Source organism: Clupea harengus, chromosome 7 (genome assembly GCF_900700415.2).
Source record: "Clupea harengus chromosome 7, Ch_v2.0.2, whole genome shotgun sequence".
Lineage (NCBI taxonomy): Eukaryota > Metazoa > Chordata > Actinopteri > Clupeiformes > Clupeidae > Clupea > Clupea harengus.
In genome coordinates, this window is record NC_045158.1 from 14,120,136 (window position 1) to 14,138,783 (window position 18,648).

General features: G+C 45.4%; 1 protein-coding gene across 2 annotated transcripts in view; it reads left to right on the forward strand.

Annotated features, from left to right (window-relative positions):
• dapk1 (death-associated protein kinase 1) overlaps nucleotides 1–18,397 on the forward strand; it is a 57,989-nt gene extending 39,592 nt beyond the window's left edge. For both annotated transcript variants that reach the window (XM_012828499.3, XM_031570610.2), the window contains exons 18-26: nucleotides 919–1,017; nucleotides 5,053–5,130; nucleotides 6,075–6,291; nucleotides 8,104–8,289; nucleotides 8,662–8,859; nucleotides 9,959–10,097; nucleotides 10,298–10,418; nucleotides 13,415–13,603; nucleotides 14,162–18,397. In XM_012828499.3, coding sequence (XP_012683953.2) covers nucleotides 919–1,017; nucleotides 5,053–5,130; nucleotides 6,075–6,291; nucleotides 8,104–8,289; nucleotides 8,662–8,859; nucleotides 9,959–10,097; nucleotides 10,298–10,418; nucleotides 13,415–13,603; nucleotides 14,162–15,532 — 2,598 coding nt within the window. In that variant the 3' untranslated portion in view covers nucleotides 15,533–18,397. The remainder of the gene's footprint in view (nucleotides 1–918; nucleotides 1,018–5,052; nucleotides 5,131–6,074; nucleotides 6,292–8,103; nucleotides 8,290–8,661; nucleotides 8,860–9,958; nucleotides 10,098–10,297; nucleotides 10,419–13,414; nucleotides 13,604–14,161) is intronic.
• Nucleotides 18,398–18,648: the final 251 nt, after the last annotated feature.

An 18,648-nucleotide genomic window follows, 5' to 3' on the forward strand; every position in this document is an offset into this window, starting at 1 on the left:
AAAACATCCTAAAAGCAACACTTGCTAAATGGAGCTGGCATAAATGCTTCCTTGTGAGTGCTCTGAACTTCAGATGGAGTCAAATAAAGTTTCATTTTCAGATTAGAACATGTGCAGATAACTCAAAAATGCTCCACTTGAAAATGATAGTATGCTCTCTGCAGTAGCACTGGCGGTCTGGCAGTGATTGGAGTGCTTAGTCCCACTCATCCGCAGTAGAGAGAGAGCACATCAGAAAAAACACTTTTGTCTTCTGGCATCTCTCACCCCCTGTGGGGATAATGCATTGTAAGCAGGCCTTCCATATCTGCCCCACAGCCTCGCCCCAGTGAGTAATATAAAGAGTGCTTGGGTTGCGAAAAATAATAGGTTTGAGCTTGATTGTCGTTCCGAACATCACCGAAATGTCTTTTTTTCCGATCTGCAGCGTTTCGCTTGAAAAACGTATCTGAAGTGGCATTCGCATTTGTCAGGAGCTCACACTGGTTCTTATCGAAGATGGATGGTCCGTCATTCGGTATTTTAGTTTTCGTCGAGAAGGGCGATGCCATTTGAAACAGACTTGTCAGCACCTCCTTCCAGGATCCAAATTGAAACATGGCCGCAACCCCAACCCCCAGCACCCCTTTATTGCAAAGAGAGTTGTGCTGCAGACAGAACCGAGGATTCAGCAAACTTAAAGGCAGTTTTTCTTTTCTGTTTACCCCCAGAGTTAGAGACATTAAGAGGAGGAGACAAAAGGAGACAAAAGTAAAAGAGACAGAATGACAGGGCCATTAAAAGTTAGCAAAGAATGCTGTCTGGCAAAAAATACACAATGTTTTGTCAGCTCACTCAGATGAAGACAGAGGTGTGTGTGTGTGTGTGTGTGGGTGTGCATGCTAATGGGTGCTTTTCATTGTGTTTGATCCTCTGCAGTCCGGAAGAACCCCTCTGCACCTGGCGGCCAACAGCGGGGCTCTGGAGGTGGTGCGACACCTCTGCGTCACCGGGGCCAACACAGACGCTGTAACCAACGTATGTAACCGCCATTCATTCCTTAAACACTACTCACTCACTAACGCACTCACTCTCGAACTCACTCACTCTCGCGCTCACTCTCGCATTCACTCACTCTCAAACTCATTCACTCTCGCACTTACTCTCAAACTCATTCACTCACACTCACGCTCACTCACTCGCACTCATTCACTCACTCACTTACTCACTCAATCACGCACTCACACACTCACTCAGGCACTCACTCATGCACTCACACACTCACTCCTTCACACACTCAGTCACTCACTCACACACTCACAATCACGCACTCCCTCACTCAACACATCTCCGCTCACACAACACATCCAGGTTATAATGTCAGTTGTACCTGCAATATCAATAGGGATGTCATGGGCGTAATCTTCATTTTTAAATCTGACAAGAGAGGGAAGGAAAGAAAGATGACAAGAATGAGCAATAGTAAAAGAAAGAAAGATGGTAAGAATGATCAATAGTAAAAGGAAGAGTGGAGGGAGAGAGAGATATTGAATCATGAATGGCATCACTGTGCTCTAGTAAATTCCCTATTTTGTTATGTAGACATAATAGGAAAGAAACCCCAGGGGCGTGGAGTGACTCACCGCACAGATGCAGTGTTGATTTAGTGTGCATGAGGAGACTAATAACACACTTTCATTTCCTCTCCTCAAACACCATTTGTTTACTGGTGTGGGAACATTCATGGCCATGTCCATGTTGTGAGAGTGTGTGCACAGTCTGAGAAGAAGAGAATGAGAACAGAGGTGGCGTTTCCATTCGATTGGCATCCTCTGGAGGTTGGATTATGGAGTTCTAAGCACAGTAAACAGTAGCAGTTGAACAGTGAATGTGATCTGCTAAAACATTGATCGTTCACGGCTCGGAGTCATTGCAGAGAGGGAAAGAGGGAGAGGGGGAGGGGGAGTGTATGTGTGTGTCCTATTGTATATGTACATTCCACCATAGATTTTTGACTGCAGTTTGGCTGCAGTTATGGGCTTCCTGTCTTATATTCCTCTTTCATCTGTCAACTTGTGTGTGTGTGTGGGGGGGGGGGGGGGGGGAGATAGAGGTGGAGAGAGACTGTCTGCTCCTGTGTATGTGTTTCAGCCAACAGCAATTCTTTCTTTTTTTCCATCTCCCCAGAAAGCAACTCCCTCCCCAGAAAGCAAATTTAAAGAGTGCCATCTTCCAGTGTTACTTCTGAACGTGACTGGGGGAGACGGGAGAGGGCCACTGGGGGAAGGGGGTAGGGGGTGATGGAGGGGAGAAGGTGAAGGACTTTTGGGTTTGAACAGACAAGGGAACATTACCAATCAATAGCCTTCACCTTACTCTCATCCTTATGTCTGCTCTGGCCACAAAGGTCACCAGGCTGTGTGGGTGTGGGTGCGTGTGTGTGTGTGTGTGTGTGTGTGTGTGTGTGTGTGTGTGTGTGTGTGTGTGTGTGTGTGTGGGCGTGCGGGTGTCTACATGTGTGTGTTACTCTCTGTCTTGACTGACCGGGTCCTCAGAAGCAGCTGGAATCAGTGGTTTTTCCCTCTGCCACCCGCCGTGTTAATATTGCATGAAGGCTGATGCACTATACATGTACATTATAGAAGGTCCCTATGAGGATCTATAATTCATTCTTGGCAGCAAGGTCTGCACCTTCTGAAATAGTAATGCACTCACAATGGCTGAACTAAATCTCTATGAATTGTGGCAGGGTTCTAATAGCCTTTATCTTGTTTTTATTTCCCTTCATTTCAAGTGTTTATGGCAATAGTTTTTCATTATAATAACACATGACTTTATATATATATTATATATTAATGTTCATTTGTCTTGCCCTGAGGCTGTCATGTTTCGCTGTGGCCAAAGCAACCACATCTCGGGGCACAGATGATGACTCCCTTAGTCTCAGTCTGTCAGCAGACTGTAGGAGTTTAGTGCCGGTGAGGACAGGAGTGCTCTCAACTCACCCTGGAAATAGATGCTCTCCATTTCCCCCGCCACCGTGGAAAGAGAACGCCTCCTAAATCTATAGATGGTGACAAATGGGCTCATCTGTGAGGGGCAAACAACAACAGGAGAGAGGCGAGAGGCGAAAAAGCGAGAGAGGGATGAAAAGAGGGAGGGTAGAAAAAAAAGCTAGGGATGCCTCGCGGAATGGCAAGTAGAGGGGTGCAGTGGTGGCAGCTGTTTTGGTCGGGGCGCGGGGACGGGCAGCAGCTTGTTTTGCGTAATGGCACACGCTCATTACCACACGCGGGTAATTACATTCCACTCATGAGCCGACCGCGCACTCGCTCTCTCTCTTTCTCTCACTCCCTCGCTCCCTCGCTTTTACCCTCCACTCTTCCACTCCCCTTCCCCCTCACTGTTTTAGCTGCTCATCCTCGGCGTGTGTGAATATTGGTGTGCGCGCGTGTGTGTGAGTGATTATGAGTGTGTGTATGTCTGTGTGTTTGAGGTCTGGTGAGTATGAGCATTTGTTACATGAGTGTGCGTGTTTGTTTGTTGAAAATGATTCTGTGTGTGGTTATATGAAAACTAGCAAATATGGACTTGTTCACGTACACATGTCTATCCGTGTGTGTGTATGTGTGTGTGTGTGGGGGTGTTTGGACAACATCCAAACACTGTGTTTGTGAATTTGAGTGTGTGTGTGAATATCAGTGTGAGTGTGTCATTTTCTTCAAATATTCGAGTATGAGCATGTTCCCACAGATAGATGAGTGTATATGGTCCAGTCATGTGTAATGAGTATATGTGTGTATGTGTGTGCGTCTGCGTCTGCGCGTGTGTGTGTGTGTGTGTGTGTGTGTGTTTGGGGGGAGGATCATACCTCTGTGGGACCCACCACATCCTGCCTTGTGTGTGAGTTGTGTTTAACTGCAGCGCCAGCATGTCTGATGTGGTGCTGAGTGAGATTGGCTCAGTGGGGTCGCTCTGCAAACTCTCAGTGGGGAAACACCATTTTGTGGTTAGCAAGTGCTCCTGTGGTCTCGGGTGTGTGTGTGTGTGTGTGTGTGTGTGTGTGCGCGCATCCTTGCAGTGTGATTAGCCTGTATATGTTATGCAAATGAAAAAGGTGGTGAGGTGTGTGTATGTGGAGGGGATGATGATGTGTGTGTTTGTGCGAGCGCGCGTTCACATTCTTGCAATGTGTCTATGCTGTATATGTTATGAAAATGAAAACTGTGGTGAGGTGTGTGTGTGTGTGTGTGTGTATTCACAGCTCACATGCACAGTGGTCTCCAGTACAGCGCGTTTCAGTGAAAGGCCATCATTAATTGACTATTTTCTGTGTGATCATCACCATAAGCCTGCCTGTCTGGCTGAGCTGTAATGGCCTTCCCACACTTCTAGCCAGTCTATGGATTTTCACACTCTAATGATCTTGTGCTCCTGTGAGCGCAGGGCCTTCGTATGCCTCTGCTCCGTCAGCAAGTCAACAGCAATCCCACGAGTAGGTGATTGGGCTGCCGAGAGGAGAGGTGTGTGTGTGTGTGTGTGTGTGTGTGTGTGTGTGTGTGTGTGTGTGTGTGTGTGTGTGTGTGTGTGTGTGTGTGTGTGTGTGTGTGTGTGTGTGTGTGTGTGTGTGTGTGTGGTGGGAGTAGACTGGCACATTTCTGGCAGCACCTATTACAGTGCAGGAGGTCCTAGCAGACATGAGAAGAAAGTAAAATGTGAGTCTGATAGACCTGTCACTCACCCTGTAACATGTGACTCAAGACGTTATTAACTCTGAGCTGCCCCACGGATGTGCCATCTTCTGTATGTGTGTGTGTGTGTGTGTGTGTGTGTGTGTGTGTTTCAGTACAGTGATGGCATTTGATGGCCATAGTTAGTGCTAAGCTTGAATTTTTTTAATGTTTCTCCAGATGGCCAGATGACTTCCCTTCCTTCTGCTTGTTTTTGCTTCCCCCGAGTGACCCCGCTGCTCATGTACCTCTCCGGTTCTGTGCATGTCCTGTCATGTTCTCTCAGGCTCCTTATCTGTTTGCTCCAGTTCCATGATCCTCCTCTGTTTTTTTTGTAACGCAGGATGGCAAGACAGCGGAGGACCTGGCCGGTGCCGAGGGTCACGAGCACATCGCACTCCTGCTGAGCAAACTAAAGAAGGTGAGGAAGCCATCTACCTTTTACTCCCTCTCTCTATGTGTCTTTGTGTGTGTGTCTCTGTGTGTCTCTGTGTGTCTCTGTGTGTGTCTGTGTGTGTGTGTGTGTGTGTGTGTGTGTGTGTGTGTGTGTGTGTGTGTGTGTGTGTGTGTGTGTCCTCTCTGCATTTGCCATTCTCTTTGGTCTGTGTAGTACCATGCCTTTATCGATCACAGCAGTGTACGTCATGTCCTACGATGAACCAGAAGGAGAGTATAGGGTGTGTGCAGAGTCCAACTATAATGAGTGTCCATGTCCTCATATTTTCTGTCTAAATCAGTATGCATATTCCAGTTGTAAACCCAGTTGGCACAGGCAGAATTAATGGTTTTATATTTTCACAATTATAATTGTTACAGTATTTTAATAAATATATTATAACATTCTCAGGTATTGGCGGGTGACTCATACCTATTTACCCATACTCACACATCTTTTACCAATTCATTTTTCTTTATGGTTTTGAAGACATTCTAAATTCTCTGTTAACACACTATGTAGGTCAGGAGAGTGCAGTTAGGCTGTGGGAGTATGGGTGGGGGTCTGTCTGACCCAATCACACATCTGGTTAATTAGGCTCTGCCTGTGCAGTTTTTTTATGTTAATTGGTCTCGTCTGCTTTTTCGACGGCGTCATAAAATAATGGCTCCCACAATGCATTCATTTCATAAGCTTTAATGGCCTCGAGATTAACCTGATCCATAAAAATTAAGTTCTTCCACTTACTTGAAATGATAACCTTGACTAAATGCAATTTATTTCTGTCAGAAGGTTTCCCAGGCACGAGGCACTCTGAATCTGATTAGTATTCTTTTTCGGCATTTTGCCATCAGGTTTACACGCCTGTGTTTTTTTTTTTCTTGCGATTGGCTCTGGTGAAATGTAAATGGCTGTGATTGGTCCCTCAGGACAACCATAAAGTGGGCTACATCCAGCAGCTGCGGTCCTCGCAGACTGCGCAACCCAGGATCAAGCTCAAGCTGTTCGGACATTTGGGTGCCGGAAAGAGCACGCTGCTGGAGTCCCTCAAGTGCGGCATCCTGCGGAGCTTCTTCAGGAGGCGGAGGCCCCGGCTCAGCAACACCGCCCGCCACCCCGCCTCCCCCATCAACTCCAAACCTGCAGGTAGAGCGCGCTCACCTTTACATTCATTTAGTTTGCAGATGCTTTCATACAACACAATTTACACATGTCCAACTAGATGAAGGCTTGGATACCCAGGCAGCATATCTGCTGATGAAAATGGCGTTGGCACTTTGCTCTACCAGTTTGATCCACAGGAAGATGTTGGCATTCTCCAGATGCAGCACACAGTACCAAGAAATACCATTTAGACCCGGGTATGCTCAAAGCACCAAAACACAAACCACCAACAGATAGAGCCCAGCACATCTAACACCCCCAAAGCAGCTCCCTCCATCTGGACTGGCACAAATGTCACAAATAGTTTATTTGAAGCAGGCTAGCTATTATCAAACTGTAACTCAGACCTGCTAGCTACACTTATATAGTCTGGCCAATCACATGCCCCTCCATGCCAGGTGCTTCACTTCAGGAGGTAATTGGGTTCAGTTCACTGACCCAATTGTGTGGCTACAAGCTCAGGTTCTCCCCCAAGCCTATGAGTTTAAAAGAGAAAAAAAAACGATTGTGTATTAGCGATGATTGAGACTGTGCTGGCTAATGCATGCATCTCTGGTTCGATATCTCCTCTCCTGTGAGGGACATCTCCCTGGCACAGGCCCTGTCTGACCTCCTTTTGGCTCCAGAGAGAGCTGGCAGCCCTCCTAAACCTCTCAACTGCTCAGAGCTCATCGAGGGGAGACAGTCCATGTCAAAAGCTCTCTCTCTCTCTCTCTCTCTCTCTCCCCCCTATCTTTCTCTCTCCAAACTCTCTTTTTCTCTTGGCCTACCTTTCTCGCTTACTTCATTTCTTCCTGTCTGTCCTGTTATTTCTTTTCCCTTTTCTTTCCTTCCTTTGTGTCAATTTATCTCTTTAATCTTAGTTTCTTTGCACCTCTGTATAACATATAGATGTCTACCAGAGATTGTTGCCATCTTCTACGTTGATGAAGCTCGACAGAGTTCTTTGAGTCGTGCCGTAGCCTCTCTCTCTCTCTCTCTCTCTCGGAGGCGCTGCTTGGCATAGCTGATGAGCGAGAAATACGCAGCGCAGTGTGACAAACACATTCCTGAGGCGAGAAGGGGAATGCAGAACCCAGGCCGCTGTCAGCAGCAGTGCCCCTCAACACGTCTCTTTAAAAAGCCCTGTCTTTTCCTCAGCCTTAAAATACCCAACATGTGTGAGGATGCAGATAAATGTGAACACATGCTGAAATTTTGTGAGAGGGACAGACAACACATTCTATGTTTTATTGGATGTCAAGGTAGACTAATTTGCTTTTGTGGGGAGCAATTACTAGCAAGAACTAGGCTATTGTATATACAATACAGTTATATAAAGACTATTGTATGTATGGATTAAGCAAAATACAATACTGTGTAAGTAATCATTTCAGCCAAACTCTCTCTTGGTTTAAGGTGGTCTTACATGATTGTGTTATGAAACACATTTTTACACTCATGTGTCATGATCTGCCACCCTCCCAACATCTGCAGTGTCGTAACACTTAGGACACAAGCCAAGCCAATCTTTCCCAGTGGTTTGACAGAGTTTGTAGTTAATATAGTTTTTTAGTGTTTATGCTGCACTTGCAGGGTACAACAGCTCCTCCTTGTGGCCAAAATTAGAACCACGCCTCATGTTGATCATTTTTTATGTCTGCATAAAGTCCTGCCTAATTGAATGCATTTAATGTCTAATGTGTGGCTATTTGATTTAATGCCCCCCCTCCTTTGTGTGTGTGTGTGTGTGTGTGTGTGTGTGTGTGTGTGTGTGTGTGTGTGTGTGTGTGTGTGTGTGTTTGCTATGTCCAGTCTCTGTGAGCATATCCAACCTGTACCCGGGCTGTGAGAATGTGAGCGTGCGGAGCCGCAGCATGATGTTCGAGCCCAGCCTCACCAAAGGGGTGCTGGAGGTGTTCAGCCCCATGCACAGCGCTCTGTCCTCGGCCGACGACCAGGCCACCAAGGCCATCGACATCCAGAACGGCAATGTCAACGGTGAGGCACCCCATCAGCCATCTACAGTGCTGTCTACAGCCTCTGCTCAATGACACAGACTGATCTATCTCCTTAAATCCAATAGTTAATACAATGCTAATCTGTGCTACCACTATATATATATATATAATATATATGTGTGTGTGTGTGTGCAGTATGTCATCCATAACAATTATGATTATGAGCTATATTACGTTTTTTTTTTATTTCCACTGAAGTGTCATTAGATTTTCTTCCTCCTTTTCAATCTTTCACACAATTACTTGGCTTCATCAAAATGACCTGTCAATGCACTTATATCACAAGATCAGTTTGGAGGCATATTTGGAATACAGGAAAAATGAGAACTTTTTCTTGCTCTTTGTTTTCTAGGAGTGGGGGATTTCAGTGTGTGGGAATTCTCTGGCAACCCGGTGTATTACTGCTCGTACGACTACTTTGCGGCGAACGACAACACCGCCGTCCACCTGGTGCTCTTCAGTCTAGAGGAGCCGTACGAGACGCAGCTCAACCAGATCACCTTCTGGCTCAACGTCCTCAAGGCCCTCACTGTGCCCGAGGAGAACATAGGTGAGGGCGAGAGAACCTTCCCAATGCTTCTGCAGCCACGGCTGCCTGTCACTCACCTTCTTCCCCTCGGGACACAAATCTCTAAACAAATCATTTCACAATTGCTCTCTGTTGCTATCGCCACCTCTCTGCCCCCCCTCCCCCCTTTCTCTTCTCTACCCTCTCTGCATCCTCCTCTGTATCTCCCTCCATCTCTCTGCATTCACTCTCTTCCTCCCACACTGTCCTTCTCTCAATAACTGCGTGGGAGGCTCCCGTCGCAGTCGTCCGCCGGCGTTTTTTCGATATTTTCTCTCCTCCTCTCGTTCACGCATGAGGGACCGACCGAATCCATTCTGACACGCCACCGTCAGTGACACTTCTCAGAGCGCTGCGCGGCACTGTGCCTCGCGTGTGTAGAAGCCCCGTGCGCCTTGACATCGGGAGGCATGATTCAAACGGATGTGTTTTAGCCCCCTGACTCATGCACAGACAGACAGGGGGGAAAAGGGGGTCAGGTCAGGTCAGCTGCATGATGCTTCACTGTGGTTGTGACCTTAGGGGACTTTGCCTTCATGGAGGTTTCCATTTTCTGCTCTCACTGAGCTAACTCTCTTTTTCGAAAAAAAAAAAGTCTTGTTTCTCTATAACACTTGTCTCTCTACTTCTCTTTACATAGTCGAGAGTGGTGGCTGTTGAAGTTGGATTTCTGTCTTCTGTGTGTATCACTGTGTGTGTGTGTTTGTGTGTGTGTGCATGCTTGCATGTTCATGTCATTCTGTCACTCATGCACTTTTCTCTCATCATCTCTCCAGCCTGGCTTGCCTTTTGTTTCACTTAAATGATGGTTCATTGTGTAAGTACAGACATGCACATTCATAGCTATAGATAACGATGACGACAACTGCAGTGAAATTCTACATGTCTATAACCACAGTTAGTCGTGTTGGTGGAAAAACTGCCCGTGCCGTCCTTAAGTGGCTCTGCACCCTCATAGGTAGAATGGGTAATAATCTGTGTGAGCTGATTTTAACTCCATCTTGATAACTGCATCTTGTGTGATGGGAATCAAATAAATAAATAAACTCACCCTAAGCTTTTCCGCTTTTTTTCCCCGCAGTGTTCGGAGGGAAGATCAAGGACCCCCTGCAGGTGGTGCTGGTGGCCACCCACGCCGATATAGTCAACCTGCCCCGCACCTTTGGGGGAGAGTTTGCCTACGACAAGGAGAGGTCACTGCTGAAGGAAGTCAGAAACAGGTGACCTTTTCAGAGTAGTTCTAATTTTGTTCCATGACATACAACTAACTGTGTGTGTGTGTGTGTGTGTGTGTGTGTGTGTGTGTGTGTGTGTGTGTGTGTGTGTGTGTGTGTGTGTGTGTACTTTTGTCTGTCTATATGAGTGTTTTACATTAACTGTGTGGTGTCTTGTGTCTGTGCTTGTGCTCGTTTGTGTGCAGGTTTGGGAATGACTTGTGGATAGCGGAGAAGCTCTTCATCATGGACTCAGGAGCCTCCAACTCCAAGGACATGAAACTGCTGAGAAACCTGCTGCTCGAGTTACGCAATAGCATAATCTCAGTGAGTTATCACTCTACGCTGACTCATACACACACACACACACACACACACACACACACACACACACACACACACACACTTACCCATGTCTGGTTTTGAAATGACTGGATTTAATATATGTTATGAGATTGTCATTGTGAGATTGTCATGTTGAATGCGGAGAAAAAAATGCTAAATGCCTAGCCACCCCTACCAGGTGACACAACCCTACACAGTTGTTGCAGTAGTTGTTCCTAGGGGGGAAATTAAGTGTTTTGAAATTTAACTGGAAAAATGGTTTAACTGTATTGTCTAAATCGTCAGTAGATTATGTTTCCATAAGTAAATGTCATAACATGCACCAGGACATCCTTCAGGACAGAAAATATTACCAGGCTAGTGTTTCTGGCTAAGACAATTGAGGGCCGATAGCTATTTTGATGACTTTTCATTGAAGATTTAGTTTCCTTTTTTTTTGTTAACAATTGTGCTAGTAATTAGGGACCTCATCGTGATTACCACCCATACAGTTGAAAAGTCCATATCACCCACCCCTAAGGTACACACACAATTATCAGTCAGTATCAACATAACAGCATTTGCATAGGCATCTCTTACACACCCACACACCCACACACACACACACACTAGTGTGTTTATTTTTATTATTATTACTTACACATACACACGCGGCAACACTCCACCACTGACCCAAAGTAAAATTCCCCAGACACCTTTAGAAATACCCATGCCATCGATGTATTACATAAACACATGTAGCAACAACCAAGACACTAAATGAAGACTACAAACAACAGTCAAAAGTCAACAGAAACACTAAATAAAAGGAAGCAGTCCCCAAGCCAGACCCAAAGTAAAATTCCCCAGACACCTTTAGAAATACCCATGCCATCGGATGTATTACATAAACGCATGTAACAACAACCAAGACACTATATCAAGACTACAAACAACGGTCAAAAGTCAACAGAAACACTAAATAAAAGGAAGCAGTCCCCAAGCCAGAAACCTCTCTCTTCTGCTGTTGGCACAGGAGGTTTTTAAATCACTTCCTTTTCCTGGGCCAGGTGCGCCTCATTAAGGAGTGATCAGGTGTTGTAGACCTGGGTGGAGCTACACAGACTGGGAAGACAGTGCAGACAGTGCAGACGCGGCCGTAATGACACATAGTGATATACAATCACTGACATGCTCCACGTTGTCTTCACACAGCCCAGTGAATCTGACATAGACCCTCTGTTAAGTAAAAACATGCCAAGACACATCCCACCATACTCTCACTTTCACTCACTCACTCACTCACTCACACGCACACACACTCACTAACACATAAACACACACATTCACTAATACATAAACATACATACATACACACACACACACACACACTCACACACACACTTACACACACACTCTCACACACACACACACACACTCACATTCACACCACCCACGGGTGTACGTACGTCTAATGTAAGCACAACAAAGCTTCTCATACTCACAGTTGGCATATTTTTTCACACTGTATTTTCCCTCCCAGTAACAGCAGTAGTTTTGTGGAAGTGGAGCGCTAAGTGTTTTTCTGTTCTAGGGATTTGTTGTGTGAAATGTTTTTCTGTAGAGTTTTCTGAACCACTCAAATCTTCTGCTTTCTCTCTCAGTCTGAAGTCACTTGGCTAGTGCTTTTCACAGCTGCAGCCCAACTCTCTCTCTCTCTCTCTCTCTCTCTCTCTCTCTCTCTCTTCTCACTTGCTGTTCATTTGCTGTTCCCTATCCCTCACTGATACATTTCCTTTCACACTTTACTTCAAGAGTTGCTAACTGGCATTTCTCTCACTAATGAGATATGCTTCTTCTTCTCCCTCTCAAATCTGTGTGCTTCCTCTCTTTTTACCTCCCTCTCTCCCTCACTCAGTGTGTGTGTGTGTGTGTGTAACAATGTGTTTGTCCTTCATCCTGCCTTCATCACAGATCTGCAATGTTATTATACCGCCATCCTCTCTCTTTCTCATCTCACTGTCTTACACCCTTGTCTTTTTCACCTTAACAGCCCCCTGTCCTCTTCCCCATTGTTTGCCATCTGTTTTGATTTGCAGGCTCCTCTTGGTGGATTGGTCTCATTTCGAACGGCTTCTGAAATGGCAATTCAATTTGCTCTAACATCTGTCTTTTTCTCTCACTGTCATTTCTCATTCTGACACTGGAATTCATTTTAAAGCAACATTGTGGAGTTTTTGTCCGAAACTTGCATGCTAACTACCTAATAAGCCCGCAAAAACATCTCCAATAGCCGAGTTGGCACTGATAAATGCTTGCTAATATGCTAACTGGCATATTTTGGTGATATAGTTAGCGATGTTGTGCTGTAAATGTTTTTTTTTTTTTCTTACATTTTCCTATAATGTAAGACTTTTCCATTGGTCCTGAAACACAGAACTATATAGCGCATAGTTGGGATGGCTTAACAGCTTTGAACAGTCTTCTTGTCATTCTTGGCTAGTTAAATGCACTTTATTTTGAAAACCTTTGCCTCATCCCCAAACACCAAGATTATCTTGACAGAGAAACAGAGGAGGTAATATTGAGTCTAAACATTTAGTAAACACTGAGCATGATTTGTGCCCCTTTTGCGATCTCTCCTTTAACACCATAGGAGAAATCTGGTCCAAATAGAGATCTGAGAAGCAGAAGCCTAAATCTCACTTTTAATCACATTGTTGTCCAGGTGATGCTAAGGAGATAATAAGGAAATGTCTTGGGTTTTCTTTTCTTATCGGAAGCTATACAAAAGTGTACAGTTAAGCCTATACTCACAAATGTTACAATTAAAAGAATATTGTAATACAGTCAACTGGAGCTTCCTGTTGCAACACATTTCGTTCTACATTAGTACCACGTCCCTTATATCACCACATAACAATGAACTGTTTGATACAAATAATGAAAGGTAATAATCTCTCTCTCTCTCTCTCTCTCTTTCTCTCTGTCTCTGTCAGGCCTGTGGTCCCATGACACTGCTGTCTGAGAAGATCCTGATGGTGCTCCCCACATGGAGGAAGCTGAACGGGCCCAACCAGCTCATGTCCTGGCAGCAGTTTGTGCTGGACGTCCAAGAGCAGATCAACCCGCTGGTCAGCGAGGAGGACCTGAGAAAGATCGCCTCACAGCTGCACAGCATGGGAGAGGTGAGAGCATTAGAGTCTCTGCATTTCCCCATACAAAGTGTGTGTGTGTACCACAAGGTGTCACTCTTATTACACTAACTGGTAATGGCGGTTCATCTGTAAACAATTTCCACTTCCATGGAACTTGTTTACCACATACCAGATGGATTCAGGGAGGTGGAATGCTTACTGGAATCCATTTGGCCAGGCTTTAGTCTTACATGACCTTGTTTTGTACATTTTGTCCATAATTTTAATACAGCTTTTCTTACATTATTCCAGTATTCTCATTTTTTTATATTAAGAGAGCATTTTATTTTAATATTAGGTGCAAAGGTTTGCTTTTACCTTGTTATTATTGTTATTTCCAATTAAACAGAAATAAAAGAGTGTCTTTAACTCCCTGTGTCATTTCTGGTATACATAAACTAATTACAACTATACAACCCACATCCATTCATGTGTCCTCTACTCAACTCAAGTCTTATGCCTCCAGTCTGTCACTGTCATTCATGGGTCTCTCTCTCTCTCTCTTTCTCTCCCTCTCCCTCTCTCTCTTTCTTTCTCTCTCCCCTCCAGATCAACATCATGCAGAGTGAGACCGTGCAGGACGTGGTGCTGCTGGACCCGCGCTGGCTCTGCAGCACGGTGCTGGGCCGCATCCTCTCGGTGGAGATGCCCAAGGCAATCCACCACTACCGTGGGCGCTACCGTCTGGAGGAGCTGCAGGCCCTGGTGGCCGAGGGGGACGATGCCGACGAGATGTTACAGGTGCTGGACGCTATGGACGTGTGCGCCCGCGACCTCAGCACCCAGGGGATGGTGGACGTGCCGGCGCTGATTCGCACCAGTGGCCTTCAGCGCTCCTGGACCGAAGAGGAAGACGATGACGAGGAGGGCGGGGTGTGTGACGCGCTGGTGTATGGAGGGGTAAGGCTCGTGCCCGCTGAGCACTTGGCGCCATTCCCCTGTGGCCTCTTCCACAAGCTGCAGGTGAACCTGTGCCGCTGGAGCCGGCAGCAGCAGCAGAGGCCAGACGGAGAGGGAGGGGAAGCAGAAGCAGGCAGCTTCAATGTCTGCGATGATGTCCGGCTTTGGACCAATGGGGCTAAAGTGTCCCTGGAAAGTGTTGAGGCCATGGTGCTGCTGGTCAACCATGGGCAGGGCATTGAAGTGCAAATCCGGGGCCGAGATTCGGAGCGGGCTCGATGCTGTGCTCTGCTGGACACCATCTGCAGTATTGCAGAGGGCCTGCTGGCCACCACTCTGCCGGGCCTGCTGACGGTGAAGTATTACCTGAGCCCCCAGCAGCTGCGTGAGCACCTCGGCCCAGTCATGATCTACCAGCCCAAAGACTTCTACAGAGCACAGGCGCAACGCGAGAGCTGGCTCACCAACACCATGGGTGGTTACAAAGAGAGCTTCAGCAGCATCTTGGCTTTCGGATGCACGGACGTCCTCCGGCAGGGAAGCTTGGGGGCCAACGTGCACATCTTGGACGTGTGCTTGCTGGCTCGTCGGAAGCTGTGCCGCATGCTGGACCCACCCGATGCACTCGGCAAAGACTGGTGCCTGCTAGCTATGAACCTGGGCCTAAGCGAGCTAGTAGCTAAATACAGTGGGGTCTCGTCCGGGAACGGTTCCAGTCCTACTGTTAGCATGGCGATGGCTAACGGTCTTCCTAATGGAGCCTCTTCATCCTCGCCACCGTCCCCTAGCCCCACCTCTGCGCTGCTGCAGGAGTGGGGTCGCAGGCCTGAAAGCACAGTGGGCGTCCTGATGACCAAGCTGCGGGAGCTGGGTCGCCGTGACGCAGCTGACTTCCTGCTCAAGGGGGCGCCCGTGTTCAGGGTCAGCCCCGAAACGCTGGCCATACCCAATGGCTATGGACCCGTCTGCAACGGTGGCGGAACCTCTTACAACTCCATCAGCTCCGTCATATCACGGTAGAGAGATGGAGGAAAGGAGTGTGACGGAGAAAAGTCGGAGCAAAATGTGCAATTAAAATGGAGCAGGATAGGGACTTCTTAAGGCCTCCATCATCCTGGCTCTCTTATAAATGAAGGAATGAGTATGTGAAGACTCTCCATGCTTTGTATTCATTCAAACTGCTGCCCTTACTGTTTTTAAATGTTTGTTGGCTAACACATCTCATAGAGAGGATGTGCACATCTGTTGATCCCCTCTATTCTTGTCATTTCTATCAATATATTCATCTCATCAAGTTATATTTCTAAATATACTTTTAAAACTATAAAAAGCAAAAAAAAAAACTTTAACTGTATTCCCAAAGGATTTCTGACAAGCTCAATTTATCCCATACATTTTAAAAATGAACTTTATTTTCACAATTTACCTTCTTGTAAGTGTGTACTAATAATAAAAACGATGGCAAATGAAATGCTTGAGAGCACTAGCCGAGGCTAGATGAGATGTGAAATAGAATGACATTTGAGTGCCTTTTCAATGGCAAGCTGTTGTCAAAGGACCACCTTTTTAGACTACGAATTGGACCCACCCTCTACCTCCACAAAACAGCTAGCTATTTGTATTACTCTGCATAGAATGGCTGTTACTTGTGCCCATGCAACAAAACCTCATTACTAGTTTATCTCTATAACAAGAGAATTAGCCCAGGTGACACACTTAGCTGTGTTTGCAGAAGTGCTATCAGAAGCCAAGAGAGTTAAAGATCTGTGACACATCATGATCCATAATGATCCATAATGTTATTGTACAGGAATCCAGTTCTGGAATCAGAATGTTGGCCCTGTATAAATGTGCTCTCATGCTCAGCTAGCTCGGAAAGAAACTCAGAAGCTGATAGATGTGGAGAGGAAAACTATTCTGTTCTGTAAAAAACAATTAGCTGTTGAACATGAAGTAAACAATATCTGTTTCTCCCGGGACTGAGAGACAACTGGGCCAGACTGTTACCGCGTTTCTCTCTGGCAGAGTAGTGAGGGTAACATCATAAGCACATCCCAGTTATAGCACAGGGCGTGACAAAACATAAAGGGCAGAAATCAACACTTGCCATCTTGCATCTCTGTGCGTTTGAACACCTCAAAGAAATGTACTCAGCTATCTCTAGAAAAAAAAAGAGTTTTCGTGACTCAGGAGAGCTCAACAGTACAGTGATATCATGTGATGTGAGCAGGTCATGCTCAGGCTTAAGTGTCAGCAAGGCATTGCCACATTTACTGATGCGTCAGAGCATGCAAGTAGCTCATCCCAGTGTGAGCCTGGGCGTTCCTCAATGATTGATCCTTGATTCCTGTTAGAACATCAAATATTAATGAAATGCTCCAGTGACTGCATTTCCCTGGATCAGTGTTTTTGCAAAGTGATTCGAGTGGCTTTTGGACTTGCTAACTATTCAACAGTTTATGCTCACGTGCCTACTCTTGTCCTTCACCACAACTGGACTCTTACCAGAAAAATGAAGCCATTCTGTCACCAAGAAAACATGAAACTTTCCATTGACTTGGGTGTCTAAAGAAGCATGTTCTGAATAACATCTAGCTATTTTCTCAGAAATTTTAAAGGGGTAGTTTGTACTTTTGATTGTTGAAAAAATTATGAAACTGCTTCTATACCAACAATAATGATGTAAAGCCATGTGCCAGCCAGATGAAGTTTTCAGGTCCAGAAGACAAATTAATTAAAACCGCTGAAATAAACGATTAAGAGGATTAGTAAAGATTATCTATTTACTGTTCCCTCGGAATAACGTAATTATCGTGGGTTTAGAGGGATTATTGTTCTTTTACAACAAAAACTTCAAAAGGTTGTCCATGGTAGAAATAGCTGTTGCATCTCTTTCAGGACTCAACAGCTAACAAACCTTTGTGTCTGTGTTTGTGTTTTTTTGCGATGGGACATAAACCAAACTAAGCCCTTTTTATATTGAGAGCATGAGAATTAGAGCAGCGTTCAGATGTTGTCATATATTTAAGGAAGTAGCGGAGAGTGATACTGTTGTGTGCACGGATCAAATGGACATCCGTCGGTTACATGCAAGATGGGGGTTGTGGAGAGGGGATCCATAGCAGATCCATAGTCAGAGGAAACGGTTTCCTGAAGTTTCCAGGGGAGAATGATCCTTCAGCTTATTGTTCAGTGACTAACTTGTGGCCTTCTCCAGTTGTTTCACCTCTCCATGATCCTCTGCACAGTGCTCCGTGAAGCCCAGATCCTCCCATCATTCCATATGAGTAGTCTTAATGAAAATGTATAAATTGAATGTACTTCAGCCGAAGATTCGGACAGTTGGACTGAGCCGCAAAAAGAACTTGGCAAAACCCAAATGCCACGAGTTCTTGTCATAAAGAACGTTTAACCAGGTGGAGGTTGGTTGTGAAGATTAACCTGAAAGTAACCCATGAATTTGGGTAGCTCTACAGAGGGAGGCCACTGTCCATCTGGTTGACCTGCAGCCAAGCTGGGGAAAAAAAAGATGTATCTTAAAGGGAACTAAACGAATGGTGTTTTCTCATTCCAAAAGGCACATTTTTGTATTGTGATTGAGTATACATGTTATTACTGAGCTTTCTTGCTTCGTGTCTGGTTTCCCCCCCCCCCTCTTTGTCCAGCCGTGGTTCTCTCACTGTTTCCCCTTGCGAGGCTCATATGCCATATGATGTCCTTTTTAGGGAAAAGAGGGCATTGTATTTGAAAAGTCTTTGTACAGTCATCTCTTTGCACATGACCTTTTGTTCTATTTATATTATGTTCTTAAAGCATGTCTCAGAATGTCATTTCCTTAATACTTCCTTACGTGTAGTACATTTTTATAATAAATTCTTTACATCACATTTTTCTCCTTGATTCAAAGACTAACATATAAAATATGACGTATCACTAAATATTTGTATCCGTTTAGAATATGTTCATGATATAAGCATATCTAATGACCCCAAAATCTAAAAGTGTTCATGAAGTCAAAAAATGCTACATAGTCAATTCTCTGTGTGTGTGTGTGTGTGTGTGAGCGAGAGATGTACCAACCAGTGTTATTCATCAATAGCCCCCTTAGTCATAGCAATATCTTTGGCTTTTGCAAG